Source organism: Lathamus discolor, chromosome 3 (assembly GCF_037157495.1).
Source record: "Lathamus discolor isolate bLatDis1 chromosome 3, bLatDis1.hap1, whole genome shotgun sequence".
Classification (NCBI taxonomy): Eukaryota; Metazoa; Chordata; class Aves; order Psittaciformes; family Psittacidae; genus Lathamus; species Lathamus discolor.
The window spans coordinates 41,545,800-41,569,554 of NC_088886.1; the positions used below are offsets into that span (position 1 = coordinate 41,545,800).

Genomic DNA, 23,755 nt, shown 5'->3' on the forward strand with positions numbered 1-23,755 from the left:
CTGTTCTGGGAAATCACCAGTTGCCCGTTGCTTCCCTGCCCTCGGCTGACGCAGGGCAGAGCTCGGCCGCCCCGGGGTCGGTTTGGCTGCGGGGCAGTGCGGCAGCCCCAGACCCCGGTTGCTGCCAGGGTCTCACCGGGTGTGACTGCTGCCGTGTTCCCCCTCATGTTTCCGGCTGTTTCTGAGCCGGTTGACGATCAGGGCGCGCTGCACCGCCGCCGCACCTGCGGGGCGGAGAGTGCTGCGCATGCGCGGGGTGTCCCCTGCGGCGCCTCAGCTGGAGCGCGCGCGCCCCCTGGCGGCGGCAGCTCGGTCTCCTTGTCGACGCCGGCCGGCATGGGGGCCCGGGGGCTGTGGGCGCTGCTGGCCGCGCTGCGGGCGGGCTGGTGCCTGCTGCCGCAGGCCGGCTACCTGCACCCCGACGAGTTCTTCCAGTCGCCCGAGGTGATGGCAGGTAAGGCGGCGGGCGGGGCTGGGGCGGGGCGCTGGGCCGCGGCCCCTCCGCGGGCGGCGGCGGCAGGGACGGTTCCGCCCGCCCTTGCTCCGGTCGGCCGTGGCGCGGGGTGGCGACGGCCCCCGGTGCGGGTGCGTGGCCCCCGGCAGCCCCACAGCGGGGTCCGCGGCACAGCAGAACGCACGGGCGCGTACCGGCGCTGGGACACGGCCCTGCCCCTGCGGCAAACCGCCGCTACAGCGCGGACCCTGCGGCAGGGCAGCGGCGGGTCTGCCGCCTGCGGGTGCTGCTCCTGCCGTGCGCTGCCTCAGGCGAGCGGCGCCCGGGACCCTTCCACCCCGACGGGCTTTTATCTTCTGTTCTTAAAACCGGTAAAATCCAGTTGTACCCTCCTAAACGTTTCAAGGTGGACTCCTGTCTCAGTTGTTCAGGGACTGCTCTGCATCATGATGCCTCTCATACTAAGTTGTATCCGTAACGCTGAATTGCTAAATAAAATATATTATGTATCTATGTATTTTATTTTTTTTCTTCCTTTATAGGGGATATTTTAAACCTACAAGTCTATTACCCTTGGGAGTTCCTTTCCAGCTCTCCTTGCAGGACAGTTGTTTTCCCGCTAATGACTTCTGGCATTACCTACTGGGTGATCAAGTCTTTGCAGCAGCTGGACATATGTTCAAGTTGCATCAACAGCTACACCCTTCTTGTATCACCTCGCCTTCTCTTTACAATCTTCTCTTTCATACTTGACTATAGTGTTTATCGATTAGCTCCTTCCTGGGAAGCGGATCGGTGGAAAGCACTGGTGCTTCTTGCTGGATCATATGTCACGCTGGTATTTTATACGAGAACCTTTACCAACACACTTGAAGGACTTCTCTTTGCTCTTCTGATGGTATTGGTTTCCTCAAGAAAGCCTGACAGCAGCTTAGCGGAGCCTTCGAGCAGCCCTCTCATAGGTATTGTAACAACTGCTGGGTTTTTCAACAGGCCAACCTTTTTGGCATTTGCTCTAATGCCCCTGCTTTACTGGGCAGGTTTCATTGTTGACTCTCAAAGGAGCATTAAAACTGTCATAAACCACTTTTTGAAGCTTGTCCTATGTGCATGTTTTACTGCTGTTGTTTTCATAACAGCTGACACCTTCTATTTCACCACCGTGGGCTTAGACAACCTCTACAGCATTAAAAATAACAGTCTATTTGATGTAATAGGCCAATTAAATGAGAAAATGATAGTAACCCCTTTCAATTTTCTCAGTTATAATCTTAATCCTCATAATCTTGCACTGCATGGAAGTCACCCACGAATTACACACTTTACAGTCAATGGAATGATGCTCTTTGGGATCTTGCATGTTCTGGCCATTGGTGCTGGTTGTAAAATGTTAAAGCAATATATCTGTCAGTTAATATGGGTCAAATCATATTACCGTGGGTCGTCTGGGCTCTTAGTGCATTCCAAGGGCAAGCCAACATTACTGCTGTTTTATTTTGTTCCTCTGGCATTTCTCTCTCTATTCAGTCACCAAGAACCTCGGTTTCTCATTCCTCTCATCTTGCCGTTAGTCCTGTTCAGCACGTCCCAGAACAGAGCTATGAAGTGGAAATATGTCATTGTTATTTTTAATATGCTCGGGGCTTTGCTGTTTGGGTGCTTACACCAAGGAGGACTGATACCATGTTTGTTTCGCTTGGAGCAACTCGTGCATTCTCCAGGGTCCTCAAGCCATCCAAGGCACTACACTCTACTTTTTGCTCACACCTACATGCCTCCTCGATCTCTGCTTAATATCAAGAAGAGAGACACACATATAGAAGTCATTGATATGGCTGGGTCTGAAGAAGAAACCCTCTGCCAGATAGTGGAGCAGCGAGCAAATGATTTTACCTGCAATGACTGTCATGTTATTGTTGTAATCCCTGGTACAATCAGAGCCACAATTACAAAATGTGGCGTCTCATTCTTGAACGAGACTTTGATATTTCCACACTTATCAATGGAAGACCCGCCACACATACCCTTCCTATTAAGCAGAAATTGGAGAAGTCAGTTAGGACTATACATCCTTCAGCTAGGCAGAAATCAGCAGAGCCTTTAGATTTTAGGAAAACAAGGTTTTAGTCTGTCACTTCACTTGGGTGTTCCCCGAAGGTGCTGCGAGACCTTCCTCTTTACGGACCCACTTTCAGCATGATGAGTAGTGCATTGGGAGCCCCCTCCTTGGGTCTCTTTATTCATGCCCTTACCCTTACCAGTAGAGCCAGTTCTTGACAGAACCTGCTAAAAATTTGAGTTACTCAGCCTCTGTGGTATTTTGTGTGAACTTGTGTAATTTTCCTGATAGGAGGGAATGAAATCAGAACCCACCAAAACTGTGACTCAAGCTTAGCACTTTCCATGTGAGATTCTTGAAAGTTCTCATAATCTGACAGAAGGTTCGTGAACTGTGCGTTTTTTACTGATAGCATGTATTAACTTAGCTGTCAGAGGTCACAGGACTAGAGAAAAGCCAGTCTGTCTCACAAAGGTTTTATTTTCAGGCTCTTAGAGTCCCCACTCCGTCATTAGATCAGGCTGCAGTGACAGTGTAAGCACCCGCACTCTAATACTGGCTTGGGTGGTTCTGTCTTCAAAAATCCCCAGCACTGATCTGACAGAAGTCTGATTTAGAACGTGGAAGGTGCTTCAGCCTAAGTACTTGTGCTAAATCCTAAAATCCAAGCTTTGCCTGTTTAATGTTTCTTGCTGCACTTCCGTTCTTGTAGATACGCTATGCATGTACTGCAAGGAGCAGCTTGAGAGTGCTGCATTCTGATGGATTAAGCTCATCTGTTGTTCAGCGACTGCAGACAGGGCAGTCCTCCCCATGCGTGCTCCTGCTGCACATCCTGCAGCTTTCCTTGCTCCATTGTGGCTCCAACACAGTCAACACTGCAGGGGAGGCCCTGCAGTGAGCTGGTTCAAGGAGTTGCATGGACAGAAAACAGGCCACTCCGAGGGATTTGATCCTTTGTATGCATTTGACCAGGTGGATCCCCAAACTGGCACACTGCAGGGCTAGAGATCCCCCAGTTCTGCTGCAGGGGAGCATGTGAGGATCGTAGAGAGGCACCACAACCCCTGTCCCCCCCTCCCTTTAGAAACTGCTCCCAATTAAATCGGTTTGTGAGAATGACAGATAACTTCCTGGCTCTCTCCTGGAGAGCAGTCTGATTTGGAAGTGTGATACAAGTAACTGAGCTTCAGCTGGGAACAACGTGCATGTTTAATAATATCGCACTACTAACAGTGTTCAGGTTTGCGTGTGTGAACTTCTGGATCAGAAACACCCCAACACAGAGGGAAATACTAATTTGGCATGCACTTCATAGGTCAAGCCTCTCTCTGTGAACAAACCTTACACTGGAGTTCTCTCTCCTCACAAGGGTGGTAATGCTTGTTGCAGTTCTTCATCCACACAGCTTTACATAAGCGCTTATGAGCCAGTTTTTTAACAGACAATAGTAATACAGGTTGACTCCAGGCTCTAAAGGGAAGCAAGGAAAAATCCCGTTGAAGGATTTACCTTTATCTTCCAAACTACACGTACCTCTAGGTTTTTAAGGAAGGTAACTCTCTCTCTCTGTCTCGTAAAGCATTTTGTATTGGCAGGCCTGTAAATTAAAGGTGCGTGTTTCTGAGGGTGGGGGGTAACAGGGGTGAATGTCTTTGTACTGGTGACTCCTGAAGTAGCGAAAGTAGTTGTGAAAACATTGTGACACCAAATGTATTTTTCATGTTAATTTCCTTTTTGCTCTTGTACACTGGGATGACAGCCATGTGCCACAGCTGGTACTCCATTTCTTGCTTACTGTTTTCAGGTTTAACAGCTTAAGTTTTTAAAATTATAAGACTTATGACCTCTGGCCATCTCAGTGGGGAAGATCTTGAAACTGTTCAGGGATGTGATGGAGCACCTCCCACAGCACATTGACTTCTCCATCACTGCACTGTGACACAGCTGGAAGAGAACCTGGATCACGAATACTAACTCAGACTGAAAATACACCGGTTGCAGGCTTTCCATCTGTGCGCACCTAAGTCTTTGCTGGTGGGAAGTTTAATTTTACCAGCAGTGCTGGAAACTGTATCTCAGATGATTTACAAGATTCTTTCTACCCGGGGCGATACGAATAATGGAAATCATCCCCTCAGTTTTTAGTCAGGTGGATTAAATATTGAAACGTGCAATGAAAGAATGTTAACTACGTTAGTCTTCTAGATGTTGTTAGACATAGCCACTTAAGTAAACCAGCCCGGTGCATCAAATATGCTCAATATATTCTTTTCCATATTTATATTTAGGATGGCTCTGCTAGCCATTTATTCCCTGTAAACCCTTCTTGCTACCACAGACTTGAGGTGTGCTATAACTACTGAATCTCTTTTACCTACCTGTAAAACGGGCGATTGTCCTACCCATCACCATCGACACTCGGACCTCTTTTTGTATCGAAGCTGTATGAAATGTAGAGTATTTCTAATGTGTAGACAGAAACTGTTAAAGGAACTCCTGTGAGAAATACGGGTTTATTTATTTCGAGTTTCTTATCGAGCACTGGAAGTGACAATCCTGACAGCGTTCTGGGCGATGTTTGATGCGCGTCTGCCTTCTGCCCGCTACCGAGTACCGCGGCCGGCGCACGCTGACCCTGAAATGAGCCCATCGCTCCGGTGAGCGCCGCGCTTCCCGTCCTCACGCTCAGACGCGGGGTCGTCTCCTGGCGGGGTGCGGCGCCGCAGCCTCAGTCCGCAGCTCGCAGGCCGGGGTCACGCCGGGTCCTCCGCGGCTGCCGCAGCGCGCCCGTGAGCCGACCAGTCCCGGGAAGGCTGGGGGCCCCGCCGCCGCCGGAAGCCCGTCACCCAGGCGGCGGGGCCCGCCGGCGCCCGGCGGTTTCTTTCTCGTCGTGGACGGGCCGTGCGCCGGCTGCTGCCTCGTAGCTGCCCGCAGCTCGACAGCGCTCAGGGCGCGGCACCGGGGCGGCCGCCCTGGCCCGACCCGCGCCTTCGGGGCCATGGCCAGCCCCGCGCGCCGCCCTTCAGCTCAGCGAGGACAGCGTCGCGCAGGCGCAGCAAGCAAGGGGTCAGGCCCCGCGCGGCCTGGCGGGCGCCGAGCTGCCCGCGGGTGATGGCGGCGGCGGTGAGGCGGGCGGCGGCGCGGATGGGCCGGGACTCGGAGAGCCGCTCCACCACCCGCGGGCTGCTCAGCAGCGCCAGCAGCGCCCGCCGCAGCACCATCCCGCCCCGCGAGACACGGCCCCTCTCGCGAGAGCCGGCGCCTCGCCCTGCCCCGCCTGCTCTCGCGAGGGCCGTGCCCAGCCTCGCCATTGGCTGCCCGCTTAGTGGCCGGCGGCAGCGAGCGAGCGGCGGCGGCGGCGCCATGTGCTCGGCGGACACGCTGAGCGTCCTGCGCAGCGACTCCTACGTTGACCTCAGCCAGTACCGGGACCAGCACTTCCGGGTGAGCGGGGCGCCGCCGCAGCCGCGGGGGGTGGGGGCCGCGCGGAGCGCCTGGGCCGGGCCCGGTTGTCGTCGGGTAACGCTGTCGTTGCGGTTCAGGGGACGCGGTATGACCAGGAGCGGCTGCTGAGGAAGAGCTGCACGCTGTACGTGGGGAACCTCTCCTTCTACACCACGGAGGAGCAGATCCATGAGCTCTTCGGTAAGAGCGGCGACATCAAGAAGGTCATCATGGGGCTGGACAAAGTGAAGAAAACTCCCTGCGGCTTCTGCTTCGTGGAGTATCCTTCTGCGGGCCCGGCCCCGCCGGCCCGGTGGGCGCTGCGGCGGGGGCGGGAGCGGCTGGGCCGCGGGTGAGCAGAAATGCGGGCTCCGGGTCACGGGGCCATGACCCGAGGGTAGGGCTACTCGGTTGCCTAGGGAGTTCTGCGGTGCTAACATCCCTGCTCGTCGAGTGGGGGTTGTTGGGTTGCTTTCGCTGTCGTGCTTTCAGCCAGACACTTGTTAGATAGCTTGCCTCTGTAGTAAAAGCGTATTCTCAGTGCCGAAGTAAAGAGGTCTTTTATGGCATACAATCTCACCCACAGTTTCTGTTGGCATGTGGCATCCCTGTAATGTGTTGGCTTCGTTACGTGCAAGTCTCTTTGAAGATCATTCTGTTACTGATTCCAGCAAAGTCACCAAAATGGTGAAAGATTGCCATGTCAGCGGAGCATGCGCTTTGCCATGCAAAGAATGCGAGGCGCTTTGCATTCTTGCTTTGCCAATAGAGTTTTGTGCTTTTATAGGTGAGTGTGGTGGAAGAACTTGATCCAGTTATGCATTTTTAGTGTTCTTGAGCTCCTGCACATTGCTGTTTCACTAGCAGTTTTCTTAGCTTATATAGCTTCATAAAAGCAGTTGCTTTTAAAGCTAACTAAGCAAGAACCTGATTCAAGCAAGTACTTGGTTTTGTGGCCCATTCAGTGTTAATTTTCTCTATGTTGAAACTAGAAGCTCCCTTTTTTTTTCCTTTTTTTTTTTTTTCATTAACTTATTCCTAAGGTATTATGCAAGAGGAGATGCTGAAAATGCAATGCGATACATCAATGGAACCAGACTTGATGACAGGATCATAAGGACAGACTGGGATGCAGGATTTAAGGAGGGTAGACAATATGGTCGTGGAAGATCAGGGGGCCAGGTAGGTTGTTGTACAGTCTAGGTTTTAATTTGACATTGCCAAATTACTGGGTTTTGAATGAACACACTTGGAACAACTTAAAAACCAGTAACTGCAAAGTCATTGTTTAAGACATTTTCTCAATGATGATGTTATCCACCAAGAATAAAGAACTTTTTCATGTATTTAATTGAAAGTACATTCAGAAACTTCGTAGCTGCTTGGGGAGACAACACTTAAAATAAGCCCAGAAAATGTAAGGCTGTCAGGAACACAGAGGACAGCACCTGGCTTACCTGAAGTTGAGCCATGGCAGATGCTTTTACTCCTGAAGCATGAGGCTGGCCATCCTTCCTTGGGTTGTTGTAATTACAGAGTCCCCCTGGGCATTGTTAAAAGGGAAGTTAGTTTATGCTGTGTTCTGGCCTTCTGTATTATGTGCTTTGCCTTCTCTTTTGTCAGTCAGCTCCTTATGGCCACTTACATGTTGTGAACTCGTTTTGACTGTTCTGATGTTGTAATAGTTTCTGAGACATTGTTTTAATTTGTCTTTACTGGAATTCCCTTTTTCCCTCCTTTGTAAGGTCCGAGATGAATATCGGCAAGACTATGATGCTGGAAGAGGTGGCTATGGCAAAAATGTTCAGTGCCAGTGAATAGTGAATGACTCGTCAGCCTCACAGGAGAACTAGATCTGTATTGTAAATGTCACCAGGCACAAAGTAGGTCTGCTGCACACCAATTTATGTAGCTAGAAATTCACAGAAACTACTACCCGTGATCCTGTGATTGCATATGTTCAATATCTCTTTCGTTTTAATATCAGGATCCAAAGCATTGCAGAGTACGTTAATACAGAGGATCTGGGAGTGAGGTTTTAAGCAATAATATGGGTGAAGTTTTGGTGTTTAAGCACTGCTGTAACTTTACTAAAAGAACAAAGTCTTAATGGTATGGTGCTTTTTTTCTTTTTCGCTTTCAAAACTTGATTATTCTGTCACTGGGATTTGTTTACATTGGTATCACAGGGTGGAGAATGGCAATAGAGGAGGGTTGGGGGATGTGGCAGAGATGAAAGAAAAAGGCAGAAAGCCCAGAAAAACAAGTGGAATTTCTAGGGAAACTTTTTAATTTCTAGGGAAGACTTAAAGTTGCAGATTTTCTGGTGTTACTGGATTAGCGTCCTTTCACACTGGCACACCTACGTGAATGGTCACAATAAACCAAGTCAGATTGTGAGCCCAGGAATCATAAAGTAAGAAGCAAACCTAGCAGAAAACAGCCATGCACTCTTCTACAGAGCATCATGTAATTGCATGAAACAGAACCATTTTGGTTTGTGGGATGCAGAGAATGTAAGAATTGCAGTTATTTTCACAGTTGGAGTAGTAATATTTTGCTCCTGTTTGGTAGCTCTCTACAGCCTCCATATCTGAGGAACGGTATCTTTCCTGTGCCTAAAGGTGGCATGAAGCCACATTGTACAGTTGCCCTCAAAATGGGATGTTTGAGGAACTGTATGGATAATGAGAAAGTTTGTTCTCAAAAAAAGATTTTCTAGTTGAGAAACTGCAGTACAAACAAAGGTAAAAATAAAGATGAGTTTGAGGAAGAGCTTTGCTTTCTACTGAACATGTGGTAAGAATGGTGAAAGAATGCAGGACTGCATAGATTTATTTTGGGTTTTCCTTCTTCCTCTGAGTCCTATTTGTGCTGCTGCTTTGTATGATGGGATTTTGAGGTACTGCAGATACAGGAATAAAAGTAACTAGTGATCCCAAGATCTGTGAAATTGACCTGCTAAAGCGAAATAGTCTAAAAGGACCTGTTAAAGGGCTTGGGATTATTGGCTTGATTTGGTTTGTTTGGTTATTTTATGGACTTCCGAGTTCTTTGGAAATTGCAGTTTTGTTCATGACTCCTTAAAACCCTTCAAAATACCAGGTATGTCAAAGTTGATCTTTACTCACTGAAGATATTGATGGAAATCTTGATCAGTTCCTTGTGAACAGTTAGTCACAACTGCTCCTCTAAATTCAAAATACAGTGAGGAAGAGCAACTGCAATGAGACTTCGCTTGCTTAGGAAGCAAGGTTGTGGGTGGGCTTTGGGCTTGATTGGCACATGGATTAAAACTACATTTTCAGGATCACTTGGTGCTGGTCTACAAACAAGACTTTGAATAAAGTTACCTTTTTCTATATAGTACATTTGATCATGAGTTTACAGCTTACAATCTGCTCTAGGAAACCTCTGAAGTTTATTTTTCATTATATCAATTTTATATAAAAAAATATGTATCACCAAAACTTTTAAGTCACTGTCAAATAAAGCTGCACATTTAAAATGGATTGTTTTTATATTTTCTTTACAAAATCAGTGAGAGAAAGAAGCTGTATGGAGACTCTTGTCCACAGCCTTTATTCTAGTGTCTTTTAAGATGGCGGAATTAGTATTGCTTCCCGCTGACTGGGTTTTCAGTGGTGTTTAGTTCTTAGCTGGATGCTGACAGTTGTTTTGTTAACGCTGTTCTTTCTGATACTTTTTGGATTATGGGACAGAAATGAAATTACTGATACTGAAGTGGATGTGAAAGTCCTTGTTGTGTAACAAGTAGCTTTCAAGGTGCACTTGCTTATCAAAATGAGGCTTTAAATTATTTTTTATTCTAAGTGCAGCAAGACAGTCATTCTCAAATGAAATGGAGGTGATGGTAAGATTTCAGCTCAAAACCATCCCTGTCTTTTGCTGCATATGTGCAACATGTACGGAAAGAATTTGTCTTAGAGTGAGGTTTTCTATTTTGGGAGAAATTTCAATCAAACTGGTATTTAAAAGCACAAGATGCACCATGTAAAGTCACAGTATCTCAAAAGCTTGTACATAGGAAATTGGATTGATTTTTGCCTTCCCTGACTGAAATTGGATATGGTTCTGCTGAAGCTAGTGTTTAACACAAGTAACTGAATTAAGTCTTTAAAACTTCATTGAGGGGCTTCTTTAGCTTTCTTATGTGCCAGTTTGTTGTGATTCAGTTCTCTTGGAAGTACAGATCTCCTGTGATTTTTGACATGCCATTATGATTATATACACTTTCCTAGAAGTTTAAGCTCTATATTAGCTTTTGTAAATAATTGTTCATTATAATTAGGTACTTCTATGGAATTGCATCCATAAAGAAATACATCAGCTAAGAATATGGGTGGAAGCTTAGTCATGCCTTGAGGGAAGAGAGGCTGTTACAAATCAAGGCAGCAAGAGCTTCAGCCTCCCACAGACTGGTGCAGCCTCATGGTGGATTGATTTACATGCCTCTCTTTGGTACCAATAGCTGCAAATAAGATTTGTATTCACAGCATTTGAGTCTTTGTATTGCAGTGTAAATTGGAGCATTAAAAGCCTTCATTTTCAATGACTGACAAAATAATCCCTGTTACCAGTGTAGCCCTGCAGGCTGGTTCCAAGGTGGTCTTTATGTCAGTCAGATTACATACCACCCTGTGCAGCAGCAAAATTTGTGCTCAGATTGGTGCCAGTGCAACCACCACTGGTGGTAAGATTCTTTCTACACGGGCAATTCTGAAAGACAAAATGATTGAAGTATGTAAGTTAATATCCAGTATTGCATCTTCCACAGCTTGTCAGATCAGGTTTCTTGTGAAGGTAAAAATCCATGAAGAACTCTACTAAAATCAAGTGACTTATACAAAGGCTTTAATCTATAGTCGAAGACAATGCTAGTCAAAAAGGAAGGCAGTCCACAGGGACTCAACATCTAATAAACTGTTGTCCATTTATTAGATGTTCAGTCCATCTGAGTTTCTATAGGACAAATTGTACCTTATGCTACAGCATATAAATAAAGAAGAATTAGACTGGGTACTTTTCTTTGCAGTGGCTGGGATTTCTGCTCCTAATCAGCTGTGTTCAGTACTTTCAGGTAAGTGTAGGGCCTGATACAGCTACAGGTAAAGCACAAAAAAGTTGTCAGAGACTGCAGAGAGAAGTGTCCTGGGCTTCGGAATGTGTCCTGTTTGGGAAATAATGGCCTGATATATCAATTGCCTGCTGTCATGTGTCTCCTGCCTACTCCTGTCTAAATAAGCTTTTGCACAAGGGATTGGATATACTCAGCTGCTCTGCTGTAACACACAACTCCTCTGCTCTCCCTTTGGAGTAACTAGGTGGTGTAAATGTTTCTTGTGGCTTGGGGAAGTTTCTCGTGTCAGAGTTCCATAGTTTATGAAGATTACCTTCCTGCTGCTCTGCTTCCCAGCCTGCTTTCAAAGGCAAAGATGTACTTCAGTGAGGTAATATTCTTCAAAATTATTTTGCCTTCTACCTGAAGGCTGTTTAAATGTCTGTTAGGATTCCTTACAGGGAAAAAAAAAGGGGGGGGGGGGGGGGGGGGGGAGGAAATGTGTAGACAAACTCTACTTTGCACCACTTACTAGTTGGTATGTTTAGATCTGACACAATCTTTCCCTTTAGCAGAGCCATGAAATTTTGAGTTTCAAACTCTGGAGGAGTGGCACAAGTCAAGTGCCAGGTGGCTCCCTCTAGTGAGTACAGAATTAGTATGCTTTTAAGTTCTGACATAGCCAAGAGGGCTCCTGAAAGCTCTGCAGTGTCCTGCGTGTCGTCCGGTCTCAAGATTTTGCTTTTGTGTCGTAAAAATGGGCAAAAACATATAGTTTTCATCTGTAGACCATTTTTCAGAGTGGTGGCAACTAGAGAGCAGGAATCCGTGAGTTTGTAGCCCATTGTTGTTTCTCTATTTAGTAGCAGCTCAGTTGTCTTTTATACTGGGTGTTGCAATATGCTGTGTCTGTGGTGATACCCTTCCCTGCCCCTAGCAGCCTCTTCAGATGTTGCCAAAGGCACACCTGTGATACTGAAGGAGGGCTTGACTCTTAGATGCCAAATCCGTGCTTCACAACCTCCCAGTAATTATATTGTGTAGCTGTGCCAGATGATCTCCTTGTGCCAACCATCTGTTTTTCAGTCTCTAGCGGGTTAGGAAATGAAGTTCTTTGTCACACACAACAAAGTAAATGTATGCAGCTTGGCAAGAGAGTAGGTAGGGTCTTAAATGTGTAATTTGTTTCTGTGGAGTTGCAGTAGTCCTTCAGGCACTTCGCAGACTTCAGTGTCTTGCTTCAGAATATCTCTGCGGGGAAAGTGCCCTTTTGTATCTTACAGATCTTTGATCTGAGACATTAGGGGGTTTATGCTGTGTGACAAGCCTGCGGTGGGTGAGGAGTTGAGCTCCCAGTCTCCTCAATCCTAGCTCTGACAAGTCTTTCTTACTTGTGCTAATGTACTTTGTGACACAGCGAGTGTAAGAAAGACACGCAAGTACCCTTCTCACACGTGGCTTAGGAAGATGAGCAGTACGTGCAGGATATCGGTCAGGTCTTTTAAACCATTCTTACATAATAATCATAAATAGCTTAGGAACACAGTAGGGGTCTAGTGGAATGAATCCTCTCCATGCAGGACTGGTGTGATTTGCTTCATATTAATACCTTTCAAAGCAGTTGTAGACATCTTTGCTTAAGTCTTTCAGTAGTCTGATGGAAGTGCTGTACCATTTTACAACTAGTGAACAGTTGAGTAAAGACTGTGTTTAAAACTTCCCTTTCCTTCCCAGGAGCACCTTTGCCTGAATTCCAGAGTGTGCTTCTCAGTGGTAACAGGACCGTGTGGAATGGCTTTTCACATAAATCCCTTTGCAGAATGGAGGGTCTTGGTTGTTCATGGCACCTTTGTGCTGTGGCTAAATTTGGCTGAAACAGTAATTCAAGAGTGCGTGACCTGGGTTAAATGTAGGGGGAGGGGGTTTTATTTACTTGTTTTTCACATTTGAAGGCCAAGTATTAATTATTCCTGGTGTAGGATTTTATTGCTTTGGAGGTGCTACAGCAGACGTTTGCTTTTGGGAAACCTTTCTTGACTGTTCAGCAAGAGCAGCCATTCTGGCTGAATGTGTCTCTCAGAAGCTTTCTCTTTGTTCTCCGGTGCTCATCTCTGACTACATAAAACCTGTTTTTACTTTGTTCTGTTACTCTCCAACAAAGTCTGTACAAAGCCAGCTGCTTCTGCGCTGACAGGAAAATCCACCACTGTTTCAGAATTGTAAAACTGACTGTTGGAAAAGGCCTTTAAGATCATCAGGTCCAACCTGGGACTGCCAAGCCCACCACTAAACCATATCACTGAATACCTCATCTGCACGGTTTTTGAACACTTCCAGGGATGGTGATTCCACCACTTCCCTGGTACGCTTGTTCCGACACCTGGTTACCCTCTCTGTGAAGAAATTCTTCCTGATACCCAATCTAAACCTCCCTTGGTGCAGCTTGAGGCCATTACCTCTTTTCCTATTGCTTATTACTTGGGAGAAGAGACTGACCCCCACCTCACTACAACCCCCTTTCAGGTAGTTGTAGAAAGCGATAGAGAGCACTTCACCTCAATGTCTTTACTGCAGTAGGGGCACAGAACTGAACGCTGAATGAGGGGCTGAGTCAGGATTTCAACTGCCAAGTTGCACAGGGAGAAACTGAAATACCTTCCATCAGAAAATGGTGTGAATTGAGCATTACTGAGTTAATGACCTGGAAAGCATCTTTCGCAAGTGCCTTGAGGATAAGTATGTTTCTGAAAATAAGAGTGTATGCTAAGTAATTTGGCTGAATTTTATTTAATTAGAGCTACCTCTGATTTCCTTTTCAAGGTGCGCCATTTATTGATCCTTCTCGGGCTGGGATTTTTCAGTTAGGACAGTATTGAGCCACAACTTACGTTATTTCAGGTGTAATGAAAAGACTTCTTTTTTCTTTTCCTGAACACAATTTGAAAACAAATGGCAAATAAAATTTGCTATTTTGATATTTCTCCAGTTACACGCAACAAAAATAGCAGCATAAATTAGCCTAATTGGGTCAGCTTGTAATTAAATTTCTGGACAATAAAGCTTTTCCCTTCTGTACCAATCTCTCCCTGCAAGCCACAACTGAAAAAGGAGATTATGATTTTCTAGATAGAGTGGGTAAGAATATATTAAATATTAATAATGCATACTTTAGGGCTGTAGCTCACATGCAGTTTGCTTCAAACTGAACTTGTTTTTCTGACTTTATTACTTTAAAATAATGTTCTTATTTCATACTTTGTGGTTTTGAATACAGGGAATTTTTCTGACTTAAAAAGTGCTACTAGTCTGTTCAGCGTGGTTTGATTGAAGTTGGTGGGTTTTGTTTTGCCTTTGGGTTTCTGTAATATCACTGTTTTGCAACATCTTAAGTTACTTTTTGTGAAAACAGCACCCCGTCAGCTTGTCATGCAGCCACAAGATGTCATCAGAAGCCGTGCCTCGCTGCAGGAGGAACGAGTGTGCTCTGCAAGTGCTTTGCGAGCCCTCAACAAGGTGCCAAGTCGAGCAGTAGTTCTGGCACAAGGTGTTCTGAAAACATCTCGGTTCTCCATACAACTATTGCAGTGTCTCAGTTTCTTCAATGAACCCTTTCGTATGAGGGTTGTGCTTGAAACAGGTGACTAGTAACTGCTTGAACTGTCTTCTACCATGCCCTGAAGCAGCAGATGTAGGAGTGCCTTAGGATTCCCAAGATGTAGCATGCCCTGTAACATTAAGCACTGTAGAACTGAAAGGTTCTCTATGTAGTAACCATGATTGTGCATGCTGGAAGAGGGCTGGTTTGTGGTTTGGGTTTTGCAGGGGTTTGGTTGGTTTGGTTTTTTTTGGTTTTTTTTCCCCTCTGAATTTACTCCAGTAAGAGGAGAAATGTGTTTCCAGGAACTGGAAAGGACTTTCTCCCATTAGTCCAGGAATGTCCCAGAGTCTGCACTTTTGCTTCTGCTTTTAAATTCCCAGCTGAATTTCCTCTTTGAAAGCTACATATTAGCTTGAAAAAGCTATCAAGCAGCAACTTTGCATAAACTAAACATTTAATATGCTAGTGTGCCTGGGGAGTTCTTGAAAGGTCTGAGTTGTATCTCGGTGTGAGTCAGGGAAGCTGAGCAAAACAGTGTCACAAAAAGAAACCACAGCTTTCTGGTAGGAGGGATTAAACATCCCTCAGGTAAGTGCCCAGCATCAGTTGCAAGACAGTATTTTTCTCAGAGTCCAAAGCTGTGAGGGCCAACAAATATTACTTGGTCTATGGAGTTGGACAGAGAAAGACCTTGGTTCAGAAGAGCACAGAAAGTTGGCAGGATGTGAAAAGTGAGGGGAAGACTCCAGCTCATTTGTGCTAATCCAGTAATTTGGATTCTAGACACAAAATGGGTCACCAAGGCAAAGTTGATAAAACATTAAAAGAGGCCCAGCAGCCTGAATAAATACATGGTGTTCATCAGCAGTCCCTGGATATGGTGTTGATTCTGTGTTTGATCATGTATTTTCCCCTAAAGATACTTAATTGAACTAAAACTGGTGTGAGGCTGAGTTTGTTATGATTGATTCATTCCCTATCAGAAAACAAAATCACTTTGATGTAAGTGAACGAGCGGTGCTGTTTCTCATTGTGCTCTGTAAGTTGTCTTCCCCGTCGAGCAGAGTAGAACAGGCTGGAGCACTCTGTGAGCAGCGCACGCCTCAGCAGGCACAACATGTTTGTTGTTGTCAATATGGAGATGAATGGAATAGAGAACTAAATAATTTTAATCCCTTTATAGGAAAGAATGATTCAGGGCTCCAACGTCAGACAAATCTGAAAGTAATTAACTATTCCCAGACCTACAGCTGTCCTGGGAGGCAAGAAAACATCATACAAAGCTGTGCACTTGAAGTACCAAAGTTTTAAGGTGCTCACAATTATGGCGGATTCTTGGACTGTAGAGTTGGATGTGCAGCACTGGAGAGAGCCTGTTTTCACTGGATATTAGCAGGATGTGTGTATCCCACCTGTTGGAGGATGATGGGTGTTACAGCTGGCAAAGGCTTTGGAGCATATGTAGAGCTGTACTGCAACTGCCTATCTGCTGTCATTTGCAAGGGCTATTTATTTAAGACAAAAGGATCTCAGTTTCTGGATTGAACATGCTAGAAACCTTGGCATTGGAATATTTCTGCTAAGTGTGTTGAACACTTAACTCCTGAAACTTTGTGTATGTGGGGTTATTATCTTTATGCGCACACATCCTATGAGCAGGGATGTGAAAATATCAGTGAAAAGCAGGCTTTTTATACTTACTGCTGTATTTACAGTCTCATAACCTGAGAATGTTGCATCTTCCCAGTGGCCAAAAAAGGTACCATGCTGAAGAATGATGATGATCATAGAATAATAGAACGGTTTGAGTTAGAAGGAACCTTATAGGTCATCCAGTTCCAACCCCCTGCTATGGGCAGGGACACCTTCCACTAGGGCAGGTTGCTCCAAGCCCCTTCCAACCTGGCCTTGAACACTGCCAGGGATGGAGCAGCCACAGCTTCTCTGGGCAACCTTGTGCCAGCGCCTCAGCACCCCCAGGGAAGAACTTCCTAGTAACATCTGATCTAAATCTGTCTTCGAATCTTATTTATAGAGTCACAGAATAGTTAGGGTTGGAAAGGACCCTAAGAGCATCCAGTTCCACCCTCATTGCCACCGGCAGGGACAGAACTTTTACGGCACGGCTCGGCTCGGCTCGGCTCAGGACCGAGGAATCGGAGCACCGAGGGGGTCTGGGGCAGCCCGGCAGCGGGAGGCGGGGAGTCGCGGCGGGCCGGGGCTGCTGTCCTGCAATGCAGCGGGGACCGTGTCCCCCTTCCCATCCCTCCCGCCGGAGGCACTCATGTTCCCCGCGGCTGCCCAGTGTCACGGTCTCCAACGGCAAGAGGAGCCCATGTCCTGGCCATTGTGTACCAGCACCCAGCAGAGCCGGGCGCTCCTCTTAGCAAGTCCCAGAACCGTCGCAGCAGCATTCCTGGGAGAGGATTTTGTATTTAAAGGCATTCAGGCTTTGGATGATGGGGGGCTCTTTAACTTTGGAATTGCTGAACCAACGGAACTCTTGTTCTGGCAAATCTGAGTTTCAAAGAATATTCTTTTGCCATCTTAGGAGCCTTCTGTTTATGCCTCACCTCCGCCACCACCCCCACCCCCCCCCCCCCTCCCCCGGAGCCAAAACACAGCCATTCAGCCCAACAGGATTCCCACCTTTGGAATGATCCCTCAAAACCATCTGATTTTAACAATGATCTGCCTGGAAAGCAAGAAAAAGAAAACCCAGTTTAGCCCAGCCAAGCCCAGCACCGTTTAGCCCAGTTCAGACCAGTTTAGCCTACCCCAGCCCAGTTCAGACCAGTCCAGCCCAGTTTAGCTCAGTTCAGCCTGGCTTAGCCCAGTTCAGACCAGTCCAGCCCAGTTTAGCCCAGTTCAGCCTGGCTTAGCCCAGTTCAGACCAGTCCAGCCCAGTTTAGCCCAGTTCAGCCTGGCTTAGCCTAGTTCAGACCAGCCCAGCCCAGTTTAGCCCAGTTCAGACCAGTCCAGCCCAGTTTAGCCCAGTTCAGCCTGGCTTAACCCAGTTCAGACCAGTCCAGCCCAGTTTGCCCAGTTCAGCCTGGCTTAGCCTAGTTCAGACCAGCCCAGCCCAGTTTAGCCCAGTTCAGACCAGTCCAGCCCGGTTTAGCCCAGTTCAGACCAGTCCAGCCCAGTTTAGCCCAGTTCAACCCGGTTTAGCCCAGTTCAGGCCATTTAAGTCCGGTTTAGCCCAGTTCAGACCATTGTAGCCCAACCCAGCACAGTTTGAACCAGTTTAGCCCAGTATAGCCCAGTTCAGACTAGTTCAGCCCAGTTTAGCCCAGTGCACACCTGTCCAGCCCAGTTTATCTCAGTTCGGTCACTTTACCTGAGTTCAGCCCATCCCAGCCCAGTTTAGCCCTGTACAGACCAGCCCAGCCCGATTTAGCACAGTACAGCACAGTTTAGCCTTGTTTAGCCCAGTATAACCCAGCCCAGCCTCGTTTAGCCCAGTTAAGCCTAGTTTGGCCCAATTCAGACCGGTCCAGCCCAGTTTAGCACAGTCCAGCGCAATTAAGCCCAGCCCAGAACAGTTTAGCACAGTCCAGTGCATTTTAGCCCAGTTCAGACCTGACCAGCCCAGTCCAGCCCAACTAAGCCCAGCCAAGAACAGTTCAGCCCAGCTGAGCTCAGTCCAGCCCAGCCCAGTTCAGTTTAGCACAGATTAGCTCAGCTCAGACCACTCTAACTCAGCTCAGCCCAGCCCAGTTTAGCCCACTTAAGGCCAGTCCATTTAGCCCAGTCCAGACAAGTTTAGCCCAGTTCAGCTCATTTTAGACTTGTCCAGCCAGGCTCAGACAGGTCCAGCCCACTTCAGCCCAATGGAGCCAAGGCCAGCCCAGTTTAGTTCAGTCCAGCCCACTTTAGTCCAGTCCAGCCCACTTTAGTCCAGTCCAGTCCACTTTAATCCAGTATAGCTCAGTTTAGCCCAATGTTGCCCACCCCAGTTTAGCTTACTCCAGCCCAGCTCACAACAGTCCATGCCGTTTTAGCCCTGCCCAGCTTAGTTTACACCAGCTCAGACCAGTTTAGCCCAGACCACCCTACTTTAGCCCACTGCACACCGCTACAGCCCACTTGATCTCAGTTCAGACCCTTTACCCCACTTCAGCCCAGCTCACTTTAGCCCTGTCCACTCCATTACAGCTCATCCCAGCCCGTTTAGCCCAGCTTAGCCCAGCGCAGCCAACTTTAGCACAGTCCATTCCAGTTTAGCCCTGTCCAGACCAATTTAGGTCAGCCCAGCCCAGTTCTGCCCAGTTTAGCCCAGCCCAGTTTAGCCCAATTCAGCCCAGTTTAGCCCTGTCTAGACCAATTTAGCCCAGCCCAGTCCACTTTAGCCGCGTTCTGCTCAGTTCAGACCAGCCCAGTTTAGCCCAGTTCAGACCTGTCCAGACCAATTTAGCACAGAATAACGTGGCAGAAATATTGTCAACAATGATGTCAGTGCTTCATCACAGCATGTTTGGCTTCAGAGTTCTGTTTGTCATGTTTTAAATTCATGAGCATCTCTTGACTTTTGTAGCAGGTTGATTAGATTAGGGACTGACTGGTAGGAACAGAGATGCTCTGAGCTGCATCGCTTGTGAACATGAACTGGTTGATCCTTGCGACAATGCAGCACAGGGGTCTGCAGGGATGACGGCCATTACTCTTGAACTGTTGTGTTTTTTTGCTTTTTTTCTTTGTTACAGTCTTTATGCTGGTTCTTACGGCCTAGTGTATTATAGAGAAACATGGATATTTTGTTTCCCATGAGGCCAGGAAATTGGGAGTTAATTTTGTATGAAAGCAATGTGATTCATACTATAGAGTCATTTGCCGAGGTACCTCCAGAGAGGAGCCTTCAACACGGGAGCGAGGGGAGAACCCGCGCCCCGGAGCCTCAGTTCTGAGCGGCCCGAGCCACCGACGGAGCCTCCGGCCCTGGCTAGGCCTCGCCCGGGAGCCGGCGGCTCCGCTGAGGCGAGCAGGGGCTCACAGGAGGGAAGGCAGCGCCCTGAGCAGGTACAACACGCCCCAGGCAGCGCGGTGACGAGAGCGGGGCGCGGCAGGCAGTGCAGGCAGCGGGAGCGGGCAGCCGGCGGCATGGTGAGCCCTGCCGTCAGGGCCGGGGTTCGCTCTGGCAGCTCTGCTCCTGCAGCCCTGGCGGTGGGCAGAAAGTGCCTGCACAATGGGCAGGGCTGCGCTCGGTGCGTGCCGGTGGAGGTCCTGGTGGAGGCATTAATCGGGAAACTGGGAGCTGGTAACAACACAAACACAAAGGGAGGAAGAAGACAATGAAGAGCAAGGGGCTTCCTCCAATATGACGTCCCCACCCAGAACCGCTTTGCAGTGCTGCAAGGGGGGTTATGAGGAAACACCTTCAGCACCGCCTGGAAGCAGTAGCAACAATCCTCTTTACTGGTGCATCAGGTGGTTGTTCATCTGATGGGGTGGGCAGTTGTGGGGTTTTTGTGGCTTTTTGTTACTAGCTTCCTGCATTACCATCCTCCCCGTTTTCTGTATGCGCTATGGAGGACGCTTGAGGCCCCTGCACAGTTTGGGCCTGGAGCAAGCAGCCCTGCTCCCTCTTAGCTCCCCTGACACCTTTCAGCTACTGACAGGCAGGAGGGCCTCCACCAGGCCGCACCGAGCGCAGCCCTGCCGTTGGGCACCCTCGCCTCACGAGGCCGGTGCAGGCACTCTCTGCACCCCGAGCTCCGCGCTGCAGCCTCCCCTCTCACCGGCTCCGTCTGGTGCCGACGCTGCCACCGCCGGGGCAGCCAAGAGCAGAGCTCCCAGACCGAGCCCTGGCCCTGACCCGAGCGCTCACCATCCCGCTGGCTGCCCGCTTTCCCTGCCTGCACTGACAGCCCCGCCACCTGCGAAGGGTTTTACTCGCTGAGGGCGGTGCGGTCCCTTCTGCCACCGCCCCCTGCGGGTCCCTGCTCGCCTCAGCGGAGCTGCCGGGTCCTGGGCAAGACCTGGGGAGAGGGCTTGAGGCTCCCTCGGTGGCTCTCGCCGCTCAGAACTGAAGCTCCTGGCCGCGGTGTTTCCCCTCGCGCCGCTGCTGAAGGCGCCTCTCTGGATCTCCACCTCGGCAAATCATCTTTCCTTGAAGAACTCCAGAGTTAAGCATTTTAGGTCGTCTGTTACATGCAGAAAGAAAACACATGGCCAAGAAAATGGGGTGCTCTGTTTAAAAAGATGTGGAAAAGTAGTTTTAGATGTTTCCCAGTATTTCCCTATTCCTTGGCTAAATAATAAATATATTTATTCATAGCAAACTCCCTGTTTCCTGTAGTTGAAAACTTTACTGCAAATAGACTAGTATCCTTCCTGTAAAGGACAGGAGCACAATCCCATTCTTGAAAGGGGCATTAGGCTGTTTCCTCTCTTGGGGTAAGAGACTATGTAGCTGTAATGCATCTGAGCTGTTCTGAGTGCAGTGGGGAGCACAGAGGCAACGTGCTTCAATGCACAGCCCACATCTGTCCTTGGGAGAATTGAAAGTGACAGGAAGCACGCTGAGGCTGTGTGTCAGCCAAGCAGAGTCCAGAACAGGCTGCATCTCAAGCTTCGGTTTAATTTCTAGCACAGTTTTTGAGGCACTTGAGTCCGGATCATTAAGAACAAAAGTTTCCTTCTCTGAACTACCACTGTGTGTCAGCAGCTGCTTGGGAGCTTTGAGCAAACATGGAACTGTCTTCCACAGAAGCACGTGTTTAGCTCTTACACAACTGGTGGGACTTAGTCTATTTAGTTTTGTGGCAAGTTACCTGCTTATATGTTGAAGAACCAACGATTTGAACGTGGTGCCTTTGTTGGGCCTTTGCAACTGTGATCTGTGCTGAAGGGATATTTTCTCCAAGAGTGGTCTGGTATCTCCAGTATCACTCCTGTGAGACCTGGCACGTGGACAGCACATTGTCTTTAAAACACTTCATCAGTTCTTACTCGCTTTTGTGTTTTGGAGGACTGAAATGAATTGACTGTTTCAATCTATTTAGCTAAGCAATAGCTTAATACAAGAAAGATGGCAGCTTTTTGATGTGATTCTTAACCAAGAAAACACAATGCTCCTTTTTTATTTATCTAATTAAAGGAGCACTGTAAATCAAATAGAAAAAACTGAAATTGTTCATCTCAGTCCTCGGCTGACCTGCATCAGGCAGAGATTAATTTCACAGGGTCACAGAATAGCTGGGGCCGGATGGGCCCACTCAGGACTATCCAGTTTAAACCCCTGCTCAAAACAGGTCACCTAAAGCAGGTGGCCCAGGGCCATGTCCACTCAAGTTTTGAACATCTCCAAGGGTGGTGACTCCAGAACAACTATGGGCAACCTGTTCCAGTGTTTGGGCATCCACACAGTAAAAAAAGTCTCTTCTTCTGTTCATACGGAATTTTATGTGCTTTAACTTGTGCTCCTTACCTCTCGTCCTGTTGCTGAGCACCACGAAGAAGGCTGGCTCTGTCTTCTTTACACCCTCACATCAGGTATTTATGCATACAGGTAGGATCTCCCTGATCTCATCCTTCACTTCTTCAGGGTGAGAAGTCCCAGCTCCCTCAGCCTCTCCTTGTATGAAAGATGCTCCAGTCCCTCCATCATCGTTATGGCCCTTCACAGGACTCACCCCAGTGTGTCTCTGTCTCTTGTACTGGGAAGCCCAGCACTGGACCCAGCACTCCAGATCTGGCCTCACCAGGGCTGAGGGGAAGGATCACCTCCCTTGACCCACTGGCACCACTGTGCCTAATGCAGCCCAGGACACTGCTGGCCTTCCTTCTGGTGAGTGAACATTGCTGATATTTCTTTGCTAGAGACTTCCATTCTTGACCAAATCCCAATGTATGTCAGGGCTGCAGAGTTATTCCCCTGGTTTTTTCATGGCTTTTTTTTTTTTTTTTAACGTAAACATGTTAATGGTTAAAAATACAAAAATATTGTTATATGCCACAACACTGCAGTGTGGGCCTATAGTGTGCACAGTAAAGACTCAGCTTAAACTGCGCAGTTAAAGAAAATTCAAAACCACAGATTGTTTGTGCTGTGTTTCTATTTTAACATTGGTAAAATATTTACTGTTCCTTTATGGTTTTACTTGGTTTTAGAAAGCAAGGAAAAGATCCATTTTGGAGAATACTGGAAAGTTTTCATTAGAACTGTTGAAAAAGCCTAACTTTTACAAATGTCAAAATGTACCTGAGTCATCCATATAATACATTTTGATTTCTTTTCCTGTGTCTCTTCTGGTTTTCTGTAAGAGCTATTTCGTAACTGAGGAATTGGTTCCAGAGAGCTACAATGGTGTCTTTGCAAATATGTTATCAATCAGCTTTGCATGTGGATTTTCCACATTTTTTGAAAGCAATGCTGAAATTTGAAGCATTGCCACTTGTTGCTGAGCCTTTGCTTCCCCTCTGTGTTTTCTTTCAGTGCCTCTGCCCTATCTGCTTACCTGCTTGCACAATGTCCTTTCCTGCTTAAATTTCTCTCCTATAGTCTTTTGTTTATGTTCCAAGCTGCATGGATAGTATATCACGTTCAATTGCTCTCCTCTGCAGCTATGTAATTTGACCAGAGGTGATAGTGGGTGCCTTCTGTAGAGGAGGCACAGGAAAGCTGCATATCACTTCCTTGCTGAGATTTGACTCTGTGATTGTCAGAGCTACCAAATATGTGCACCATATTCTGCCTTGGAATAACATTTTTAAGTAAACTGGGGTAACCCTAACATCATTAGAGCTGCTGGGTACTGTGACCTACCACTCTACTGTATTTGTAACTGTGTGTTTGCTTGCCTGCAGTGTTACAAAGAGCCTTCCTAGTAGTCAGTGGTGCTGAGTATAAACAATTCACCTTGCAGTCGGTGTGAGGCCTGTGATATCTTCCCAAATAATACAGTCAGAATAGTCCCTGGGTGGTGTTGAGTACTTGGTTAAAATTAGCCAAAATATTTTGTATTCCAAGTAATTTATTTTCTTGCCCTTTGTGACATGTTTGGTGGGTATGTTCTGCCTGCATCCTGTGCTGTTTTCAGTAGTACTGATTACCCTTCCCCTCACTTCTGTTGCAAACCAGTATGACATGTCTTTTTACTGGTATGTGCTACTTTC

General features: G+C 47.5%; 3 protein-coding genes across 3 annotated transcripts; 2 read left to right on the top strand and 1 right to left on the bottom strand.

Moving 5' to 3' along the window:
• The first annotated feature begins 318 nt into the window (after window positions 1-318).
• PIGZ (phosphatidylinositol glycan anchor biosynthesis class Z) lies at window positions 319-2,633 on the top strand. The gene is made up of 2 exons (XM_065674885.1): window positions 319-454; window positions 997-2,633. Exons 1-2 carry the CDS (start codon window positions 337-339, stop codon window positions 2,556-2,558), a joined length of 1,680 nt encoding a protein of 559 aa, XP_065530957.1. The 5' UTR covers window positions 319-336; the 3' UTR covers window positions 2,559-2,633.
• Window positions 2,634-5,010: 2,377 nt separating this feature from the next.
• NCBP2AS2 (NCBP2 antisense 2 (head to head)) lies at window positions 5,011-5,778 on the bottom strand. The gene has a single exon (XM_065674886.1). The coding sequence runs from the start codon at window positions 5,735-5,737 to the stop codon at window positions 5,462-5,464; it is 276 nt and encodes a 91-aa protein (XP_065530958.1). The 5' UTR covers window positions 5,738-5,778; the 3' UTR covers window positions 5,011-5,461.
• Window positions 5,779-5,871: 93 nt separating this feature from the next.
• On the top strand, window positions 5,872-9,472 carry NCBP2 (nuclear cap binding protein subunit 2). The gene is made up of 4 exons (XM_065674887.1): window positions 5,872-5,960; window positions 6,059-6,240; window positions 7,004-7,142; window positions 7,706-9,472. The coding sequence occupies exons 1-4, from the start codon at window positions 5,880-5,882 to the stop codon at window positions 7,775-7,777; spliced, it is 474 nt and encodes a 157-aa protein (XP_065530959.1). The 5' UTR covers window positions 5,872-5,879; the 3' UTR covers window positions 7,778-9,472.
• Window positions 9,473-23,755: the final 14,283 nt, after the last annotated feature.

What these genes read in the sequence shown, in the direction of transcription:
- PIGZ (XM_065674885.1), top strand. Translation starts at nt 337, where the DNA reads ATGGGGGCCCGGGGGCTGTGGGCGCTGCTGGCCGCGCTGCGGGCGGGC. An exon ending in GTCGCCCGAGGTGATGGCAG is followed by an intron (nt 455 to 996) that starts GTAAGGCGGCGG and finishes CTTCCTTTATAG; the next exon opens with GGGATATTTTAAACCTACAA.
- NCBP2 (XM_065674887.1), top strand. Translation starts at nt 5,880, where the DNA reads ATGTGCTCGGCGGACACGCTGAGCGTCCTGCGCAGCGACTCCTACGTT. An exon ending in TGCGGCTTCTGCTTCGTGGA is followed by an intron (nt 6,241 to 7,003) that starts GTATCCTTCTGC and finishes CTTATTCCTAAG; the next exon opens with GTATTATGCAAGAGGAGATG. An exon ending in GTGGAAGATCAGGGGGCCAG is followed by an intron (nt 7,143 to 7,705) that starts GTAGGTTGTTGT and finishes CTCCTTTGTAAG; the next exon opens with GTCCGAGATGAATATCGGCA.
- NCBP2AS2 (XM_065674886.1), bottom strand. Translation starts at nt 5,737, where the DNA reads ATGGTGCTGCGGCGGGCGCTGCTGGCGCTGCTGAGCAGCCCGCGGGTG.